The sequence below is a fragment of the Mesoplodon mirus genome (genome assembly GCF_964341445.2).
Source record: "Mesoplodon mirus genome assembly, chromosome: 12".
In the NCBI taxonomy this organism is placed as follows: Eukaryota; Metazoa; Chordata; class Mammalia; order Artiodactyla; family Ziphiidae; genus Mesoplodon; species Mesoplodon mirus.
Genome location: NC_138988.1, coordinates 8,269,342 through 8,289,978, shown reverse-complemented (window position 1 = coordinate 8,289,978; position 20,637 = coordinate 8,269,342). Strand labels below are relative to the sequence as shown.

At 53.0% G+C, this 20,637-nt stretch overlaps 1 protein-coding gene across 1 annotated transcript; it reads right to left on the bottom strand.

The window, feature by feature from the left end:
* Positions 1 to 764: 764 nt before the first annotated feature.
* On the bottom strand, positions 765 to 18,835 carry OXTR (oxytocin receptor). The gene is made up of 3 exons (XM_082638882.1): positions 18,646 to 18,835; positions 16,792 to 17,848; positions 765 to 1,813 (listed from the first exon to the last, which is right to left on the bottom strand). Exons 2-3 carry the CDS (start codon positions 17,699 to 17,701, stop codon positions 1,566 to 1,568), a joined length of 1,158 nt encoding a protein of 385 aa, XP_082495008.1. The 5' UTR covers positions 17,702 to 17,848; positions 18,646 to 18,835; the 3' UTR covers positions 765 to 1,565.
* Between the last annotated feature and the right edge of the window lie 1,802 nt (positions 18,836 to 20,637).

Below are 20,637 nucleotides of genomic sequence, written 5' to 3'. Positions count from 1 at the left end.
ATGGCCTAACCTAAGGTCACAAATATTTAGCCCTATGTTGTCTTCTAAGACTTTTATAGTTTTAGCTCTTACATTTAGGTTGATGCATTTTGAGTTAATTTTTGTATATAGTATGAGGTAGAGGTCCAACCGCATTCTTTTGCATGTGGATATCCAGCTGTCCAGGTGCCATTTATCGAAAAGACAATCTCCCCAATTGAATTCTCTTGTCACACTTGTCAAAAATCTATTGGCCATAAACGTAAGGGTTTATACCTGAACTCTCTATTCCATTACATTGGTCTATATATCTGTCTTTTTGTCTATACCACATTCTTTGGATTACTGCAGCTTTGTAATAAATTTTGAACCAGGAAGGGTGAATCCATCAACTCTGTCCCTGTTTTTCAAGGTTTATTTGGCTATTCTATTATTTGTGCAATTTCCATGTGAATTTTAGGATCAGCTTAGCCATTTGTGCAGAGAAGCCAGCTAGGATTTTGATAGGGATTACACTGAATCTATAGATCAACTTGGAGAGTATTGTTATCTCAACAATATTTAAGTCTCTGAGCCATGAACACAGGATGTCTTTCCATTTATTTAAGTCTTCTATTTCTTTCAACAATATTTTGTAGTTTTCAGGATGTAAGCCCTGCACTTCTTTCATTAAATTTATTCCTATTCTTTCTGATACTATTATAAACGAAATTATTTCTTAATTTCATTTTCATACTGTTCATTGCCAGTGTGAAGAAATACACTTGATTTTTGTATTGACCTTGTATTCCACAACCTTGAATTCATGTATTAGTTCCAATGGGTTTGTGTGTGCATGTGTGTGCATGAATTCCTTAGAATTTTCTATATACAAAATCACATCGTCTGTAAGGAGTTTTACTTCTTTTCCAATCTGGACGTCTTTTATTTCCCTTTCTTTCCCAACTGCTTCTAAAGTATTAGCTTCTTAAACATTTTTTTCCTCTTAAACATTTTTAACCCAAGTTTTAATTGGCTGCCTGTGCCAGACAGTCTCCTAAGAGAATCTCCTGCTCTAGGGCCACCATCTGACAAGCTGGTGCTCAAGGATGCTAGCACCAGTCCACTCGAAGGCAGAAGCACTCTGAGGCCAGGAGGATATCAGCACCATCACCATCGAGGTCCCATTTCTCAGCCCAAGCTCAGAACACTAGGCTTCCGCACCCATCTGGTCACCAATCCTATACTTACTACCTTTCACAAGACCCCAGAATAAAGGAGTATAAAGATACTGGAGTGAAATTACAGGTCCAGGGGAAACAAAACAAAACAAAACCACAACCCATCCAGCAGCCAGATGCAACAGTGGGGTCAGGGCAGCAGGAGTACCCGTGGGAGCCCAGGGTAGATCCGGGGCTTGGCTGAGGGCTGAGTCACCCTATCACCTTCCCCCATGGAGACCACTTCCCCACCCCGCTCGAGCCCCCGCAAGGTGCAGAGGGGCACAAACTGAAAGGTACCTTATACATACACGTACACGACCACCAATGGCCAGACTGTCCCTGTTGTACAATCCAAGCCAAGAGGGGTGGTCCTGGCCCCGCCGGTCACACCGTGGATGGCTGCGAGCAGCCCCTCTGGCTGGAGCTGTCCGGGCTCAGGACAAAGGTCGACGAGTTGCTCTTTTTGCTGACGCTCGTCTCCCTGGGCCGGCGACCCTTCAGGCAGCTGGACGAGCAGCAGAGGAAGCGCTGCACGAATTCGTGGAAGAGGTGGCCCGTGAAGAGCATGTAGATCCAGGGGTTGCAGCAGCTGTTGAGGCTGGCCAGCAGCATGGCAATGATGAAAGCCGAGGCTGCAAGGTGGGGAGGGGGGGGAGAAAGGAGAACAGGGCATCACTACCGGGGCATGAAGCATCACCTCCAAGAACAGAGGCCAGGTGCCAGTCACAAGACGGAGGACTGAAGAGACCAAGTCTGCCTGCCTTCCATATCCGTGCCCTGGGCGTGCACTCAGCCTACCTCCCACGCCTTCCCCAGCTTAGCCCAGCCCGGGAACATTCCCTGTCCTTTCTCCCAGGCAAAGGTTACCCATCATGGGCTTCCATCGGCATGGCCACCTGTCCGTCCATTCATCACTCACCTCGCAAGTATTGACTGCCTCCCACTCAGAGTATCCAAGAGCGCAGAGGCAGGAGCTGCCAGACCTAGTTTGTATTCTAGCCCCGCCAGCAACAAATACTTTAACTCCCCAAGAAACTGCTGCTGCCTAACCTTTAGATGGGGATAACAAGAGTCCCCAGATCTCCTGGGAACACTGCGAGGGTGAAAGAGCACCTGGTACCTGAAGGATGCTTAGGAGGTTCCCAGGCAGAGAAGGGAGGAAGGGAGCTTCGGGCAGAAGGAACGGCACAGGCAAAGGCACAGTGACAAGGAGGCGTGTGCTGCCTTCACAGCTGAGAACACTGAAACTGTTTCTGTGAAGATACACCTAAGAGCACTGCTTCAGCCGACAAATGAGACTTGTGCAGGAAAAGGGGACACTAAAATTATATGAGGCATTGTGCAGAAGCTATTACACTGAGGACTTACTGAATTTCAGGAAAATTAATTATCAGAAATCAACTTCAAGACATTGCTTGTCACAAATTTAAGCTTCAAGGAGGAAGAAAAATTCCTAATCCTAAGTACTTCCAAATAGGGGGTGGGGTGGGGAGCCTGGGTTTCCTTCAATGGTCTTTTTTTTTAAATTTATTTATTTTATTTTATTTATTTTTGGCTGTGTTGGGTTTTCGTTGCTGTGTGGGGATTTTCTCTAGTTGCAGAGAAAGGTGAGCGAGGGCTACTCTTCATTGAGGTGAGCAGGCTTCTCATTGCGGTGGCTTCTCTTGTTACAGAGCACAGGCTCTAGGCACATGGCTGCAGTAGTTGTGGCACGTGGGCTCTGTAGCTGTGGCACGCAGGCTCAGTAGTTGTGGTGCACTGGCTTAGTTGCTCCGCGGCATGTGGGATCCTCCCAGACCAGGGCTCGAACCCCCGTCCCCTGCATCAGCAGGAGGACTCCCAACCACTGCGCCACCAGGGAAGCCCCCCTTCAATGGTCTTAATCTGACAAATGTACACACTCGCAGCAGCAGAGGAGGACACAGGCACCCCCCCAGAAACCCACACGGAAACGGTGTTCCCAAGAATGCTGTTCACGGTCACACCCTTACGAGTAACGGTAACTTCAAGAAGGCTTGGAAAATCCACTAGTCCGTTATTTTCTGCAACAAGTTTTCAAGGAAGAACTCCAGAATTCAAGAGCTCAATCCAGGAAAGAATTTCTCACAGGCCAACTGGAGTTGCAAAATCTAGACGCCACTGTGGACGCAGACAGAGCACAGAGACGTCTGTCAGCCACGTCTCCAAGCACCAAAGGGGGAGGGTGATTGTTTAAGAGGAATTCAGTGGTTCTCAAAGTGGGGTCCCCAGCTCACCTGGGAACTTGACAGAAGTGTAAATTCTCAGGCCCCACCCTAGATCTAGTGGATCAGACTTCTGGGGGTGAGGTCAACGATCTGCTGTAAACAGTCCTCCAGGGGATTCTGACACACACCCAAGTTTCAGAACCACTGCTCTAATTACCTGGTGCACCTGCTGGAACAAAAGCAAGCTACAACACGCAAAGCCCACAAGTCCTGCAAACGAAAATGTTTAGAAAGCAAAGGATTAGAAAGCAAATCTAATCCTTAGACTAAAATAGTAAAGAAAAGAGAAGTGAAGGGTGGGGTGGGGGGAAGCCAGTACTGTTGAATTCTATGAAAGAGAATGGAAAAAAAATATTTGATTTTGATGTGTAAAAAAGGATGAATTTAAGTTTAGAAACCTGGTGAAATATCACAAAGTCTAAAAATATCTCAAAATTATAATTAAACATATAAAATGAAAGAGGCAAAATAAACACATAAAAGTCAAAATTTAAAAAGGCATCAAGGGACTTCCCTTGTGGTCCAGTGGTTAAGACTCCGTGCTTCCAGTGCAGGGGGCGCGGGTTCGATCCCCGGTCGAGGGATAAGATCCCACATGCCGCACGGCATGGCAAAAAGATTAAAAAAAAAATTTTTTTAAGGCATTGAGAAGTAAACTGCCAGACACAAGGGAAGAACATAGGTGTATAGAGCTATGAAATGGGTAGAAGGACGTGTCGGGGATGCAGTTCTCACTTGAACAGAAAGGCAGCACGTTTTACCTCGCTGAACAGAGTTACAAGGCATTATCTTAGCTATTCATGTAAGTTACTCGCCTCACTCCTGACATTTGGATCTTTTAACTTATTTATCCTATTTTTTATAAACAACCTACAGAAACAGTAACCACAAAAAAGTAAGCAGTTCATGAATTCCTGAGTAGCCCCACCCGAGTTCTTCCACCTCCAAGTGGCCAGCCTGGATGGGAGGAGTTGGGACCACGGCCAGCACCTCTATCCCCACCTGGTGGCCACAGACGCGAATGACCGGCCTGGCCTGGCTCTCAGGGAAGGATGACCCTCTAAGCTGCTCGTGTCAAGTTGCCAAATGCTAAGGGCACATTTGGACTTTTAAAAAATATGGCAATATCCTAACCAACCAAAGACATGGGTTCCCAGCAGTGGAATTTCAAGCTATTTGGGAATAAAAAACAGGCTATGGAGGACATTTCAAAGGAAGGATGCTGCAGAAATAAACGTACAAAGGTGAGAGTGTCCAACAGCATTCAGGGGCTGCCAGAGTTGGGGGGTGGTGGGTTCACAGGAGAGGAAACTGGAAAGAGCCAGGCTGAGGAGGAGGATCTTGAATCCAGGCTGAGCATGAACTTGAATCTACAGGCACTGGGGAGCCACTGACGGTTTCTGAGCATAAGGACTAACTGCACCTCATCTACTTTCTGCACTTACTTTATCTTGTTTAGGCTGTAACATCGCCCTTTCCAGTGGCTAGAAAGGCTTCCTAGAATTGAAGAAGGAGAGGAACAGAACAAAGCATGGAAAGCGTCGTCCTTGGCATTTTATGATGCTGCTTCCCAGGGGGCATATGACAATGCAGCGCTGTCAGCCATGGGAATCACGGCTCAAGCTTGCACAGAACAGTTTTCAAAGCAGTCTCATCTCCTAGGTCAGGGGCTTCCCTGGCGGCGCAATGGTTGAGAGTCCACCTGCCGATGCAGGGGACACGGGTTCGAGCCCCGGTCCGGGAAGATCCCACATGCCGCGGAGCGGCTGGGCCCGTGAGCCATGGCTGCTGAGCCTGCGCGTCCGGAGCCTGTGCTCCGCAACGGGAGAGGCCACAACAGTGAGAGGCCCGTGTACGGCAAAAAAAAAAAAAGCTAGGTCAGCATTCATACTAGTCAGCTTGGTTCCAGTGAGCAAATCCCCTCACTCCCAAAGCAGAGACATGGGCTGACTGGGCAATTGCCCTCATCATATGATTTGAAGGACAGTCAGAGAGCAACTTTCCTTTCCTAAAACAGATGTAGGCCCCCTCGGAGGCTAATCACTGCCCACTCCCCAGTAATGGTCTTTTATATTATTATTATTTTTTTTAATAAATTTATTTTATTTATTTATTTTTGGCTGCGTTGGGTCTTTGTTGCTGCACGCGGGCTTTCTCTAGTTGTGGCGAGCGGGGGTTACTCTTCGTTGCAGTTCATGGGGCTTCTCATTGCAGTGGCTTCTCTTGTTGCGGAGCACGGGCTCTAGGCGCTAGGGCTTCAGTAGTTGTGGGTCACGGGCTCTAGAGTGCAGGCTCAGTAGTTGTGGCGCACGGGCCTAGTTGCTCCGCAGCATGTGGGATCCTCCCAGACCAGCGATCGAGCCCGTGTCCCCTGCACTGGCAGGCGGATTCTTAACCACTGTGCCACCAGGGAAGTCCTGTAATGGTCTTTTAAAATCCGGGAGGGGAAACCCACTGCCTCCTATCAGATCACCATCCTTCCTGGCAGAAATGTCTCCTGGTCTAGACGAGGGGCCAACAAACAGCCCACGGGCCAAACCCCACCTGCTGCTTGTTTTTGTAAATGAAGTTTTACTGAAACACAGCCATATCCATTCATTCATATATTGTCAATGGCAGCTTTCACACTACAAGGGCAAAGCTGAGTAGTTGTTACAGAGACCTTATATCCTGTGAGCCTCAAATATTTACTGTTTGGCCTTTTACAGAAAAAATTAGCCAATCCTTGATCTAAATGCCTATAGGAGAAGATGTTAAAAAGCAGAAGGAGGGCCTCCCTGGTGGCGCAGTGGTTGAGAGTCCGCCTGCCGATGCAGGGGATACGGGTTCGTGCCCCGGTCTGGGAGGATCCCATATGCCGCGGAGCGGCTGGGCCCGTGAGCCATGGCCGCTGGGCCTGCGCATCCGGAGCCTGTGCTCCGCAACGGGAGAGGCCACAACAGTGAGAGGCCCGCATACCGCAAAAAGAAAAAAAAAAAAAAAAAAAAAAAAAAAAAAGCAGAAGGAAAGGGCTCAAAAAGGGGAGGGGCAGACCCACAGGGTAAGCTGAGCTCACTTCTCCCCACGCCACCAGAAGCAGAACTGGGTGATGCCTTTACTTTTAAGTACGCCGACCTCCCACAAACACTGGCTCGGCCACCTTGCACCTGGGGCCAGAGGGTAACACCCTGCCCCGAGCAGCCCACGTCCAGTGCCTGCTGCACACCAGGGCACCAAGGTCCGCCCCGTGCCTGCGTGCCAACTGCTCTGAAGAGCTACCAAGCTCCTGGCGATAATGGCCCCAGCCACATTTTCCATTAAGCAGAGCGAAGGCGACGTCAGTGTGGATAAAAGAAGGCCCTGGAAACCAGAATCGACAGACTCATCCAAGAGAGGTGTGGTCGGCAGCCAGCACCTCCTGGGGGGGTCTGGCCATTGGTGAGCCCCTCACAGAGGATCCAGACGCAAACCTGTGGGGTGTGAACCCCCCTCCCACCCACTCATTTCTCTGAGCCACATTTACTGTCTGAGCCTTAATATCCTCATCTGTGAAATGGAGGTGACACCCTCAAGGACTTGGAGAAAATTGAAAAAAAAAAAAAGTGTGAAAGGGCTTTGTAAATGGCAAAGTGTTTGTTCAAGTTATCGTATTCTTACTTACAGATGTGAAATATGATCAACTGTGTATAATTTTTATCGCCCAAGGTTGGGGACTCCTAATCTAAGGTTGATTCAAGAAACTGTCCTTTGCCCTTTTCTCCCCGACGTCAAAATTTAAAAAACAAAACAAAACAAAATGAAAACCCAGAGCCCTGGGATTGGATTACATGACCCCAAAGGAACTCTAGATAGTCCGTTTCGGAAAAACTTACTCTGCTGGTGACATAAGAAACCCTAAAGGGAAGGGGGCTACAACCACGTGCAAGAGCGGGATTTCAGGGTCTCCACCAGGAGAGCTGGATCTCATCCGTCTTGTCCACTCCACTCGGTAAAAGGAACACTTGTCCCCCAGGACTGAGCCCTGAGGGCCTGCAAAAGCTCTCTCTGGTCCTGGCAGAGAAGGAAGGCTGAGTGGGAGGTGCTGGGCCAGGGATCGGCCCTCACACCTGCCTGGCCTGAGCTTAGGGCATGGGGCAGGGGGTGGGGGGGTGGAAATGAGGAGATCGACGTTCCACTTCCTCCCATGCCATCTCTGCTCAGTGCCAGCCACCGAGTTGGCCCTGGGGACGTGCCCTCAAGGGATTTACAAACTCAGGTGGGAAAGAGAGAAACACAGACAGGACCTCCAGTCAACAGGAAGCTGCAGCACTGGGGGAGGGGCGGTGGGTCCAGGGCTGAGGACTAGGGGTGATCTTCAAGCAGGGGCTCCTACGTGCCAAGCAGAGGACTGAGCGGGAATGGCCACGTGCCAACGGCAAACGTCCCCTGCTGGGCATTTTACCCCCGGGACACAGAGACCATGCTGAACTTCCACCTGGCGCCCTCGCTCACGGAGAAGGTGGACAGCCGAGGGCCATGCGAGGACAGGGTGCCCCCAGCAGTCACCCACCCACCAGCCTGGCTTTACTCAAGCCCCAAGAAGTCCCCTGTTTGGATTTCCCGGCATTGCCCCCGCCCGTCACCATCGCGTCACCCTGGGCTCAAATTAGCCCAGAACAGCTGACGGGGCAGCTGGCCACGGCCTCTCCGGCTGTGCTGTTCCTGAGGCAACGAACACGTGTCACATACAATTCAAAGACCTGTGGCTCAGCTGACACCTCTCATCTGAATCCGGTCAAGCTCATCCACTTTCCTGAGGCTCTCACTCCAGAAACCAGTCACTTGGTTCAAGGTCTCCTCCCGCTGCCCAGATCCTGAATCAGGTCTCCCTCACAAGGAATCTAAATCCCTTATTCCTTTAGGAGCTACATGAGAATTTGGGAGTTGTGGTGTACAGAAGGCTTTTTAAAAAATGTTTTTTGAATGTGCACTTACATAAGGATTGAATACTAACATGTATTCCAGGGCACCTTCTTTGAAAAGACCACCATTTTACCACACTGGAATTGTAAAAGTCACAGATGTGTGATCTCGCCATGTGTAAGGTCAGGAAGAAGAGCTAAATTTGGGGGCTACAGAGCTTTAAATGGTCTTCTGTGATGTCACTGCTCAAATCTGGGGACATGTGGGGCCCACTGGGCAAGACCTGAGGAATAACCACATCCTAGAAGCAGAAGAGCTGGGGCTTCCGGTGAACAACCAGCCCTTCTCTACCCTTCAGAGAATGACAGGGCCCTGCCGCCAATTTGGGCCACACGTGTAAAGGCAAGCCACATGTTTTGGTCACAGAGGTGATACATTAAAGCCTCATTACTCAAGGTGCAGTCAACAGGCCAGCCAGGGGCCCTGCACAGGCATCACCTGGGAAGTGGTTAAAAATACAGACTCATGGGCCTCACCCAGACCTACTGAATCAGAATCTGCGCTTTAACAAGTTCCCCCACATGATCTGTGTGCACACTGAAGCATGACAAGTATTCCTCCAATACAGGGAAAGAAAATAAAGTAACTGTTCAATGGTCTCATCAGGGAATGTGCATCTGCTTCTCTGCACAGCCAGCTCCTACTCACCCTTCAAAACCTTTTGCAAATGTTGCTTCCTCTCTGAGATCCTCCTGATTTTTTCCCAGGGAGACTGAATCAATAAATGCCTCCTGGGGGCACTCACAGTACTTGATAAACGAATACCTCTCTCACAGCATCATCCCTTCATACTGTCATTACTTATGTTAATAATCTGTGGTTGGGGACTGTGTCTCATTTGTGGCTCTGTCCTTGGCCGTCCTTGGCCTCTCGCCCAGGGCTGGGAAAGGTTCAATAAGGGACTAAGTTGAAGTGAGCATGAAATTAGCAGACAGGAAGTCCTGATAAATCAGCCACCAACACTAGCATGTTGGAAAAGCAAAAAGACAATTTCCCTGCCTGACAATGGGAGATAGGCCCCTAACAAGATGACTGGACGCAAATGCAATTCCCTCTGGGAAATTAAGTTCACAGTCAGATATTAAGGTCAGGCAGAGAGAAAGAGAAAGAAACAGAAATGAGTAGGAGTGACCATTAGAGGGTGAGGCATGGCCCGTGGAGGGCAGAGGCCCGTGGTACTGAAGCATCTGGCAAAGGGCGGGAGGTGCCAGATCCCAGTAGAGTAAGGAGGAAGGTGCTGGCAGAGGGTGCCCCTCAGTGGCCAGGAATCAGAATCACTGGAACCAGGGATCAGGGGCTGGGACACGGAAGACCGGCTGGTTACACCTCCTTCCCGCCGGTCCATCATGCAAGGGTCCCCTTGGGTTTCCAAACCCAGAGCCAGAACCTCCCCACCTTGCCTCCTACTGTCTCCTCCAGGCAAGGCCTTAACTTCTCTTGACCCCTTAACAACGCCCTTGTTCCCAGCGTCCCCGGGCTTGCCACCACTCAACAAAAACTGCAGCCCCTCAGTGAAAATGTGCTCCTGAGCTCACAACCTGCATTCCCTCAGCTGCACGCACTGACCCCAGGACGCTGCAACATCTTGAAATTTCTCTATTTTTAAAGCATTGATTGAGCACTTACTACATGCCAGGCCCTGTGCCACCAGCACCCTCCACCCGGCCCACAACCTAAACCCTGTTCTTAACCCCAGCAAAGAGCCCCAGACAGTTCTAGTCAGCCACCCAGGGTGACCGCTGCTGCTCCATCTGGCCACACCAAGGGACAGAACCATCCCAGCAGAAGCCGGGGGCGTCCCTCCCAGAGACCAACCTTGGCCTGACTGTCCCACGTCTATGCATGTGCCAGCTGCTGGCCACAGGAGGGCAGGTGAGGGACTGGGGAGGGGTCCTTGCCAACTCTCCTCATAGGAGGACTGACAGATTGAGGCAGAGGTTGTGTGGACAGGACCCTTGGGAGGCGCTGAATCACTGCCTGTAGAATGAACGCACTGGAGGAGGAAGGAGACCCTCAGCTGGGGGCAACAGGGAAAGCTTCACGAGAGTTAGAACTGGATGAAGCTGCCGTGTCCAGTTGTTCAGTTTGTGCACTGCACAGCTCCTGGGAATAACATTCTCACAGACCATTCTCATTCTCAGGTTCCTTAAATAGAACCCCCTGGAGTTGTGCACAAAGCAGGTCACACAGTAGACTTGGGCTCTGAAGGATGGGTCTCTGCAGAAGAGACTTGGGTAGGCGTTCCTGGGATGGAAACAATTAGCATGGGTGCAAAGCAAAAGGCCCTGTGGGAAGTGGCAAGTCAGCAGGCCTGGCTGCAGGTGTATTAGGAACATCGGCCAGAGCCCCGGGCAGAGGGGATGAGGGTACTCTCTTGTTAGATATTAGTTCAGGACAGGCCAACACAGTGCGTCCAAACCAGTGGTTCTCAACCAGGGCGATTTTGCCCCTTAAGGGACATTCGGCAATGTCTGGGGACATTTTTTGGTGGCCACAACCGTGGGGAGGTGCTAGCGGCATCTAGTGGGCGGGAGCAAGGGATGCTGCTAAACATCCTTCATCACACAGGACAGCAGCCCGCCCCACACCACACTCACAACGGAGACGGTCTGCCCCCAAGTGTCAATAATGCCAAAGCTGAGAAACCGTGCTCTAAACCAAGAAGGTGGTGATGGAGAAGGGAAGGACAGTACAGACACGAGAGGTACTGAGCTAAGACGTGGCTGCGACAGCGGGATCAGCGGATGGCGTGGAGGAGTCGAGGGACATGGGCTTTGAAGCCACAGTGCTGAGAGGGCCGGGCATTAGTGCCCCTGTAGCTGGGTGGGTGCATGCTGGGTGTTGCAGGGGAGAGATTCCAGGAGAAGGCTCAGGGCTCTGCTTTGGCGGGCCTGGGGCGGGGCCAGAAATCAACTTTTTAACAAGCACCCAGGAGACCCAGTGCCGAGGGTGGTGGGGAGGGAAGCAGTCTGGCATGAGATGATCTGGGTTCGGATCCCAACCCCATTACTTACTCAGCAGTGCTGTTGAGCAGACTGTGCCACTCTGAGCCTCAGTTTCCTCATCTGTAAAACGGGGATAACGCCCCCCCTTACCTTGCTGTGTCTGGATGAGGACAAGAGATGGGGTTGGGCACATGGTCCAGCACTCCGTAAGGGGCGACTACTGATTTTAACGAACGTAACTCCTCACTTTACTGAAACCGATGCCAAGAGAGGGTGCTGTGTTCTATCACAAGGTATTATCCCCACTGCTCAGGTGGGAATGACAGAGGCCCAGAGACATGCCCCAAATCACACAGGTGCCCTGAGACCAGGCCTCTGAAGGGGACTCTCACCACTTCCCGGGGCCAGGGGCTCTGACAGGCAGGGGTGGGCCCTCCCCCCACTCCCCACTGCTCCACCTCCCACCCCCTCCCCAAACTACTCAGCCATCCATCAAATGGGAAAAAATATATAGCAAAGCTTCACCCAATAGACTTTTGTTGTTGTTATTCATCAAACCTTTGGGGGCAAACAAGTAAAGTCACCTTGGGGCAGAAACCCAAGAGAAAACATTAGCATTAGTTGAGAACATAAAAGAACCCATAATTACTTAATCAGACCAGAGTGTGGTCATTAATTGCCCATCTAATGGCAATTTATGCCCAAGAGGGCCAAGCTTAAGACAAGGAAAGCTGCGTCCTATCTCCTCCTGCCACCGCCAAACCCCCAGCCACTGCTCTCCGCCCTATCATCGGGTCACCTGACCAGCAGGCCCCTCCAAGGTATGTGGTCCACCCACACCTCGGGTACAGTGTCCTTGGAAAGGCAGGGTGGGTGGGCAGCCACACTGGAGGGGCCACAGTTCCACCAAAACCGGGAGGTGCTGGCAAGCTCGTTTCACAGATGGGAGGAAACACTTAAAACTAGGCCTCCTGTGCATTTCAACCTTCCTCCTGGCAGAAGCTTGATTGCTCCCAGTGCTGGGGCGCTCACTTCTTCACCAAGTAGCCAACCCTACGGCCAGAGCGCTGCCTAGAGAGCCCTCATTTCTCGAGTCCAGCTCCGTACACCCACCCCAGCCCCGTCACGTGCACCTTCCTCTTCCCATACCCTACACATTTGTTCAACAAGCATCGCTTGAGCTCGGACAGGGGGCCCGCCTTGTGCTGGGCACTGGGCACACACCAGTGAACAGGACAGGTGGTGCCCCCGCTGTGACAAGGCTCACAGACCACCTCTCCGGCTTTAACGAGCTTCTGCACATACCAAGCCGCCCCGGACACACTGCCTACCGTCCAGCAGACTCTGTTACCACCCCAGGCCCCTCCACCCAGGCTCTCAAGAGAAAAATGTCTAGCTCCTCCAGCTCAAATCCCTGCCGAGATTCTCAAAGTCAATCCCACGAAGGCAAACAAAACATTTAACAACTAGAATGGCGGGAGGAGAGAACAGTGACATTGACCACGTGGCCCCCCCAGGTGCCAAGGGTCACACCATGTCCTCCTCGTAACAGCCCCATGGATAGACTTGCTATCCTCATTATAACAGAGGAGGAAGAAGCTGAAGCTCAGAGAAGGGAGACCACCTACTCGAGGACACACAGGAGAAAGTGGGAGGGCGGGCTCCAAACCCAGGCCAGTCACGTGGCTCCGACACCTGCTCTTTCCCTGCACAGGGACCTGGGGTCCTACAGCGCCCACCCACAGTCTCCACCAAGTGGATCCATCCATCCATCTTCATCTCCTCCCTGAGAACCACCCCGGGGTCAGACTCCTTGGGACCAGCAGCAAAGCAAGTTCCATGGAGTTCAAGGGAAAGAGCTGGTGTCAAATCTTTGGCTGTGCAATTCGATCCTGAAAGTTCCATCCGGGGCTTGTCCAAACCTGCCAGGGGTGTCTGGTCCCAGCAGGGCCCCCACCAGCATGTGGCTGCTCTGAACCGGGGTTGGAGGGGGGCTCATTACATTACTACAACCCTCCCCTTGCTTTTTTCTCCTCTTCCCGCTTTTCTCTCTGAACAATGGAAATACTGAAATTGAGAGTTCTCCTCTTTGCTTTGGCTCTTACGAAAGGAAGCCCCATGTGCAGCTCACCGCCTGCCCCGGACAGAGACTTCATAATTGCTATTATTGTATTACCATTTCTCTAACCTTTTCCCCCGCTCTTCCCAGCTTCCTCACGTCCATTTTATCTTGCTGTGGCACCCGAATCTTTGGGCCCCCCCTCAAATTATTTTTGGAACAAGGTGAGCTCCAAACCCACAAAGGCAGCGCTTGGTGTGACTGAAGGTGTACAAGGGGAGAGATGGGAAAGGCGCGCTGGATTTTGAGGGAATTGTGGGGGAGGGAACCCTAAGGAGGGAGGGACTTGGAGTCCTGTGGTGGCCACGAGACCAGCTGCCAAGGCACGTGTGACTTCTCCAGCCGCCCTGTTGGCCCTGACCCGTGCTCGCTGGCCCAGAGGCTTTCGTGATGAAGCTGACCGCAGGAACGAGGCCCCACTCCTGCGTCCCTGAGGCTGCCTGCCCCCGGGCTGCTGGGAAGAATGTCTCGCTGTTCACAAGGGCTCCCTGGATTTCCACTTGCCAGGAGGTGAGCAGAGCCAGGGGCCCTGATCTAGAGAGTTTGTATTCTGGTAAATTCCCTTCCTCCTGGACAGGAAGGTGAGGGTGAGGGCTGTGCATCAATCCCACTTTGCTGGTCAAAAGCTCAAGTAGCTCGAACGTCCCTGTCTTGTTCCTTCCTTACTACTTGCCCAGAGCCTCGAGACTGAGTCACGTCTCCAAAGCGACTGTACACGCAATTGTTCCGATCCCAGCCTGCTACTTGTAATTATCCAGGTTCATGCCAAGTGGGCACAAGGCGTGCTTCTGGCTCAGCCCACATCCCCGAACCCTGCAGCCCTGAGGCCGAGGCGCGACTTGACCAGGCCAGTGGCAGGTGCCCAAGTGCTCTGTGGTCGGTGAGCCGGAAGCCCGCTCCTGACAGCACTCGGGGAGGGAGCGCTGGCGGCAGAGGCATCAGGACTCTGCTGTCGTCTGCGTTTGTGCTCTTCTCAGAGCAGCCAGGGCAGAAGGCCAAGGAGGACCTGGAAAACCTGGGTGTTTCACATGCCACGACCCTTTCCCCTGAACCAGGAAAGGAGCAAAGAGAAACAGGACCTGAGGCTCCTGGAGCCTGAGTGGAAGCCCCATCTCCGCTGCACGTCTCCCCTCCCACCCCCAACCCACCCTCGGAAATCCTCAGGTGGCCACATGTGCCCAAAATGCCTCTGGCCCCACTTTAGCTGGGAACTCCCTCTCGCTCTCTCTTCCTGTATCTTGTTTTTAAGACAGAAAAATGAATTTGTTCGATAAGCTTTTCAAGTGTAGAAAAGATCTAAACTTTACTGAGTGACCATGATCTGCGTTGACCACATACTCATTCTTTAGGGAGGAAAGTGAGGAGGAGCGCAGGTGCGGTCATGGAAGTCACGGGGGAAGGGAGGGGGGAGGGAGGAGAAAAGTCACCGGGGAGAAAATGAACAGGAGAGGCAAGGGGACGGCAAAGAGAGAGGAGCAGACTATCTGCAGAATGGACGAACGCAAGGCTGAAACGTCCTCATTCTAAAAGCAAGACACCCAGGGGCAAGGAGGGAGAAGATGACCCTTCAGTGAGTAAAGGCTGGAGGGAGGCCTAGATGCCAAGTCTCCCCAGTAGCTGCTCTAAGGGTCTCACTTCCTTAAGGGCTGGTATCTGAGCTCCTCAAGACCTGGGTCAAGTATCTCTTCAGATCCCACCCAGGCAACAGGTATGACCTGATGCCTTGTCTAGAAACACCCACTACTGGCTTTTGCCCAACCCAACTCCCTAGTCACGTGCCCTTCAAAAGAAGCCTGGTGCTGGGGGGATGAGGTGGGGGCAGGAAACCCCAGTTCTAGTCTGCCTCCCATTTGCTGTGTGATCTGGAGCCAGTGCCTTCCCCTCTCTGGACCCCCGAACCCCTTCTGCAAGGTGTACCCAGGGGCTGCACCATGAAGCCAGGCTGGCTTTGCTGAGTCTTCACAGCAATACTCACCTGCAAACCACCCAGCCGGGCATACCCCAGGTGCTCAATAAATGCTGAATGATAACTGCTCTGGCCACTAAGACAAACACTGGGCTAATTGGGACGGCTGGGGCAAGCAAGGAGTCTGTGGTTTGGGGAAGAGAGCAAAGCAAAGTTACCCAGCTGCATGAAGGAAGATTTCAGCTTCCACGGAATGGCTGTGTTGGAGACTACTGTTAGCAGTAGTGATTCTATCCAGAAACGGGACATTTGCGCTACCTCAAGGGCAGAAGGGGCGAAAGCAAACGCCTCGGGTCTTTCCTTACAAGCATTTGAGCCGCGGGCATCTCAGCGCAGTGTTCCGTGCTTACCCTCAAACCACAAGGTGTAAGTCATTCACCACCACCGACCATCCCTCCTGCTCTTCGCTAATGAGCTACCTGAACTGTCCGTGGTGAAGGCTGAAGGCGGGAGCTGCCCGGGGGTCCCAGCCGCAAAGCGACGGCTTCACATCGGACCCGAGGCGCTCTGTTCCCCCAAGATCCCTCCCCACAGAGCCTTCCATTCTACCCTCTCCTCCTGGTCTCCCGGCCACCTGGCCACCCTCAGCCCTGACCTCCCAGTCCTTCAACCTGGAGAGGGCGTTCACCGCCTCCCAAAATCCCCCAGCCTCCCCGGTCAAATGGGAAAGTCTGCGTCCCCTTTCCCTTCCCTGCCCGTCCCCGCCCCCCACCTCCAGGAGAAGCGCCATCTCGGTTCCTGAGCACCGCCAGCCCCGCGCCTGCCCGCCGTCCCCGCGGTACTCCGCGCGGCACAGCTCGCCGTCTCCACTGGGCGACGGGCTCAGGACTAGTCTCCGAACCCTGACGGCGCCCCGCCCCGCAGCTTCTCAGCACTTGCTGGGGAGGAATCCAATCGCCCACCTCCCGCTGCTCTGATCCAAACCAGACCTCGGGCTCAGGTTGACTTGAACTTAAAGTGGAAGTTGAACGTAAAGTGAACTTTACGTGGCAGGAGCTTGGGCTTGGGCCTGGGCTGGAAACTCAGCTCCCCTGCTTCGCTAAGCAGGTGGAAAAGGCCAGTCACTGGAACCTCAGTTTCCTGGTCCATAATAGTGAACCAAATATGTAGCCCAAAGACTGTGCTAGGGATTTTACGTGCATTTCCTCATTTCATTCCCCTGCTGCTGGGGAGAGCTGGTACTTTTTTCACTTTTGCTATTTTACAGAAAGGGAAGTCAAGGCTCAGGGAAGTTACACCCCAAATCACTAGGGCAGCGGATGACGGGGCCATGACTCAAATCCCCCCATGAGGCGCCCACAACAGAACGGCCCCTGGACGTTCAGATGCAGCAGGACCACGGCCCCGCCCCGCCCCGCCGCGCTTCCTCCTCCCGCTTTCCCGCCAGCGCTACCTTCCTTGGGCGCCTCGGCGTCCCAGACGCTCCACATCTGCACGAAAAAGAATGGCGTCCAGCACACGATGAAGGCCAGCACGATGATGAAGGTCATTTTGACCGTGCGGATCTTGGCCTTGGAGATGAGCTTGACGCTGCTGACGCGGGCCAAAGCCCCGCGCCCCGCGCTGTCCGCCGCCGCGCCCTCGGGCCCCGCGGCCGCCGTCTTGAGCCGCAAGTTCTGCCAGATCTTGAAGCTGATGAGGCCGTAGCAGGCGGCAAGCACGATGACGGGCACGATGTAGACGGCGAGCGTGATCCACGTGATGTAGGCCTTGGGCCCCCAGGGCTGGATGAAGACGGCCCAGCAGTCGAAGACGCCGTCGGCCACCTCGCGCAGCGAGAAGATGTGCACCTGCGGCGCGCTGGCCACCAGGCAGCCCAGCCATGTGGCGAGCACGGCCAGACGGTCGGCGCGGCGGCGCAGCACGCGCAGCGGCTGGCAGATGGCCAGGCAGCGGTCGAGCGACATGAGCAGCAGGAGGTAGGTGGAGGCGAACATGCCCACCACCTGCAGGTACTTGACGAGGCGGCATAGCAGGTCGGGTCCGTAGAAGCGGAAGGTGATGTCCCACAGCAGCTGCGGCAGCACCTGGAACACCGCCACCACCAGGTCGGCTATGCTCAGGTGCTTCATGAAGAAGAAGAGGCGCGAGGGCTTGCGGCGCGTGGTGCGCAGCGCCAGCAGCACGCACGCGTTGCCGCTCAGCGCTAGGAAGAGGATGAGGCACAGCACGGCCACCTCCACCCGCGCCAGGGCCTCGTTGCGCTGTGGCGGCCCAGCGGTGCGGTTGCCCTCCGTCCCCGGGGGCGCCGCGCTCCCGTTGACCGCCTCGGCGCTCCAGTTGGCAGCAAGCGCACGCTCCATGACGGTGACCGCCGCCGTGCGCCCCAGGCCTTCGAGCCCTTTAAGGCGTGGCGCGCGGGGCGGGGCCCGACGCGCAGCCCGGGCGTGCCTGGGGTCTCCTGGGTTCCACTCCCTGAGACTCCGCGGAGCGATCTGACGGATCGGCCTCTGAAACAAACCCCGAGGGCCGTGAGAAAACGCACGCTTCTCTGCCGACGCCTGTGCGGCTCAGCTGTCCCCTTCCCAGGAACCCCAAATCATCTAGGACTAGGGTCACAACCGCCGGCCCTGGGGTTGCTCAGCGCCGCCCTAGAAATCCCGTTTCAGGTACCTCCCTCTGAGACACGAAATGAGCGGGAATGCCGGACCCGCAGTTCCTTGAGAAAGTCGCTTCCAATGAAGGAGACGGAGACGGAGGGTTAAAATCAGTTTCCTCCGGGACTGGGACTTCTAAGCCAGCCACCTCCCCTAGGGATCCCCCCAACTAGCTACCCACACCCCAAAACCCACAGCACAGCCACCTCTCCTAGTCAACCCTACTCCAGTTGCTCCCTCCGGAGACCCCCCAAAATAGCCACCTGCCTGGGAAACCCAGCTCAGGACCAGCCCCCTTCAACCCCCCGTTTCTAAAATGCCTAGCCATCCACCCCTGAACTTCCACAACAGCTGCTTCTTTGGAACCCAGTCCAGTGGTCCATCCTGGAGGCACTCCTGGCTCAGTACTACCCAGGACGCCCAAACGCTGTTCCCAGTACCCCTCTGGCCTAGACACCTCTCGCGGCTTTCCTCCCCAGTCCAGCATCCTGGAAAGTTCGGGAACTCGACACGTGTCTTGGCCCCCGACAGCCGAGGAAGGCGGCGCCTCCAGGAACCAGAATCACAAAGCACCCCACCACCTCCACCCGTGTCCCAGTGGCCCCACCAGCCCCAGCCATCCCGTCCACCCCTGCGCAGGACCCAGCTACCTGCACTGAGTCGTTAGGCGAACGTAAAGTTGGCTCCCTGGGGAAGCTGCACCGCCGCTGACAGCTCCAAAGCCGCTTGCGCTCCCGGCCCAGTTTGAGGTGGCTGCTGCCGGTACCCAGTCTGACAGGATGCTGAGGGCTCGGACTCTGGAGCCTGGGCTGGAATCCCCTCGCCCGCAGCCTGACTGGTCGCTGGATAGGGACTGGAGGCGAGCGAAGAGCGCTGCCGAGGCTGTGCGCGCAGACGGCGTCAGGGTGCGGCGCTGCCGGCCGGTGGCCCGCTTTCCTGCAGCGGGTGGCACGGGCTGCACCACCCCACAGGTCCGCTAGGAGGCGCGGGAGGCAGGCCTTGACGACCCCCGCCGAGCGGTGTAAACTCGCCCAGCCTTGCCCCGGCGCGGTAACAAACAGGCTAATTGCACAGCGGCTTCAAGCAGCAAGAGGGAAGGAGTTCGTAAACAATCCGCTTGGTTTCTTCCTTTCTTGGTTTAGAAGCTCCTGACTCTCAGGCAAATGGGAGGCTTGGATAGCAGTGTTTTCCTGTTGACAGTGATGAAGTTATAAAAGCATTTAACTGGTATTTCCCAATCATCGGGTCAACTTCAGGGCTTCCCCACCGCCCCCTTCCCCGGAGCTTGATGTAGTGGATTCAGCACTGAATTCAAGTTATGTCCTTGCTTTGGAATACTTTTGTTCCTATTTTCATTCTAATTTCAGGGAATTAGAAATACTTTCTGTTCCAATCAGCACTGGGAGAGGTCTTCATTCTTTAGGTAGTTTTAGGGGAAGATCTCAAGCCAAAAAAATACTATCTTCATTTTAAAGTGATTCTGCTCGTCTATGGCCCAAAGCCATTTCTGCCTCTTAGCCATGCTTCAAAATTAAAATCTTAAAAAGTGTCAAAGGAATATGAAATGTTAAAGACGTCTTCTCTGACTCCTAGCTCTTTTTCTATTCTAAAATCATTTTTTGAAGTAATTTACAGTGACCAAGAATTAAGGCAGGAAAAAAAAGTGAGGATTCAAAAGTGGACAAAGCTCTTTAAAAATTATTAAATGCATATCTCCTCCTGACATTCCTCTTACCCCTCTTTTCATTTTGTGGCTAGAACAGAGTTAGCCAAGGACGGGGTTTCCACAATTACAGCTCTCTGTCAAGACATCCTAGGAAGAGACCACTGCTGCCATCCTGGGCCCAGGGTTCTAGGTGAGGGAGCGTTCCAGGATAGGCCTGGGAATTTCGGCACCATTGCGAAGGGGTGAGAGACAAAAGTTGGCTTTTTCTTGCCCTAGAGAGTTGTGTCATAATATTGTTTAAAAACAAAACTAAACTGAATAAATATTAAAGATTTTACTGGCTTTATTCAATGATTCATGAGTTAGGCAGCATCCAATCAAGTGCATATAAAGGAGCTCTGAGGAGCTGTACAAAATGACAGACTTCTATAGGCAGAAGGGAGTGGAAACAAGGAAGTTATGCTAGGCAAAGAGCAGATTGGTTATTGCAAGGTTACTTTGCCTATAGAGGATGGCAGGGGTCAAGCAAGCAGATTACTTAACTCGAGCTGATCAGGAGATTCCTGCTTGACTGGTTTAAAATTCCATCTCTGGGACAGCCAAAACTATATTTAAGTTAAATCCCAGTTTGGTGACTTGAGGCTTAGCATAAGTGACTCCATTTTGGTCCGGATGTCTTGTTTTTAATAATATTAATTAATAGTAGTGTCACATAAATTACAGGTAAAGTTACAGACCACTCAGGTGAGGATTAAGTGATCCTGACCATCTCACTGTGCCTCAGTTTCCCCATCTGTAAAATGAGGGGGCTGGTCAAAATAGCTTATCTCTGAGATCTCATCCCTCTGGTTTTCTGGGATTTGATGATCTGTGCCTTCTGAGAGTTTAATTCTACCGAGTAAAACACATCTGCACCACTCCATGTGGGATGAGGAGGGGTTTTTCCTAAGCACTCCTGACGGGTAAATTCAGGTTA

What these genes read in the sequence shown, in the direction of transcription:
- OXTR (XM_082638882.1), bottom strand. Translation starts at nt 17,701, where the DNA reads ATGGAGCGTGCGCTTGCTGCCAACTGGAGCGCCGAGGCGGTCAACGGG. An exon ending in CGCCGAGGCGCCCAAGGAAG is followed by an intron (nt 1,814 to 16,791) that starts GTAGCGCTGGCG and finishes CCCACCTTGCAG; the next exon opens with CCTCGGCTTTCATCATTGCC.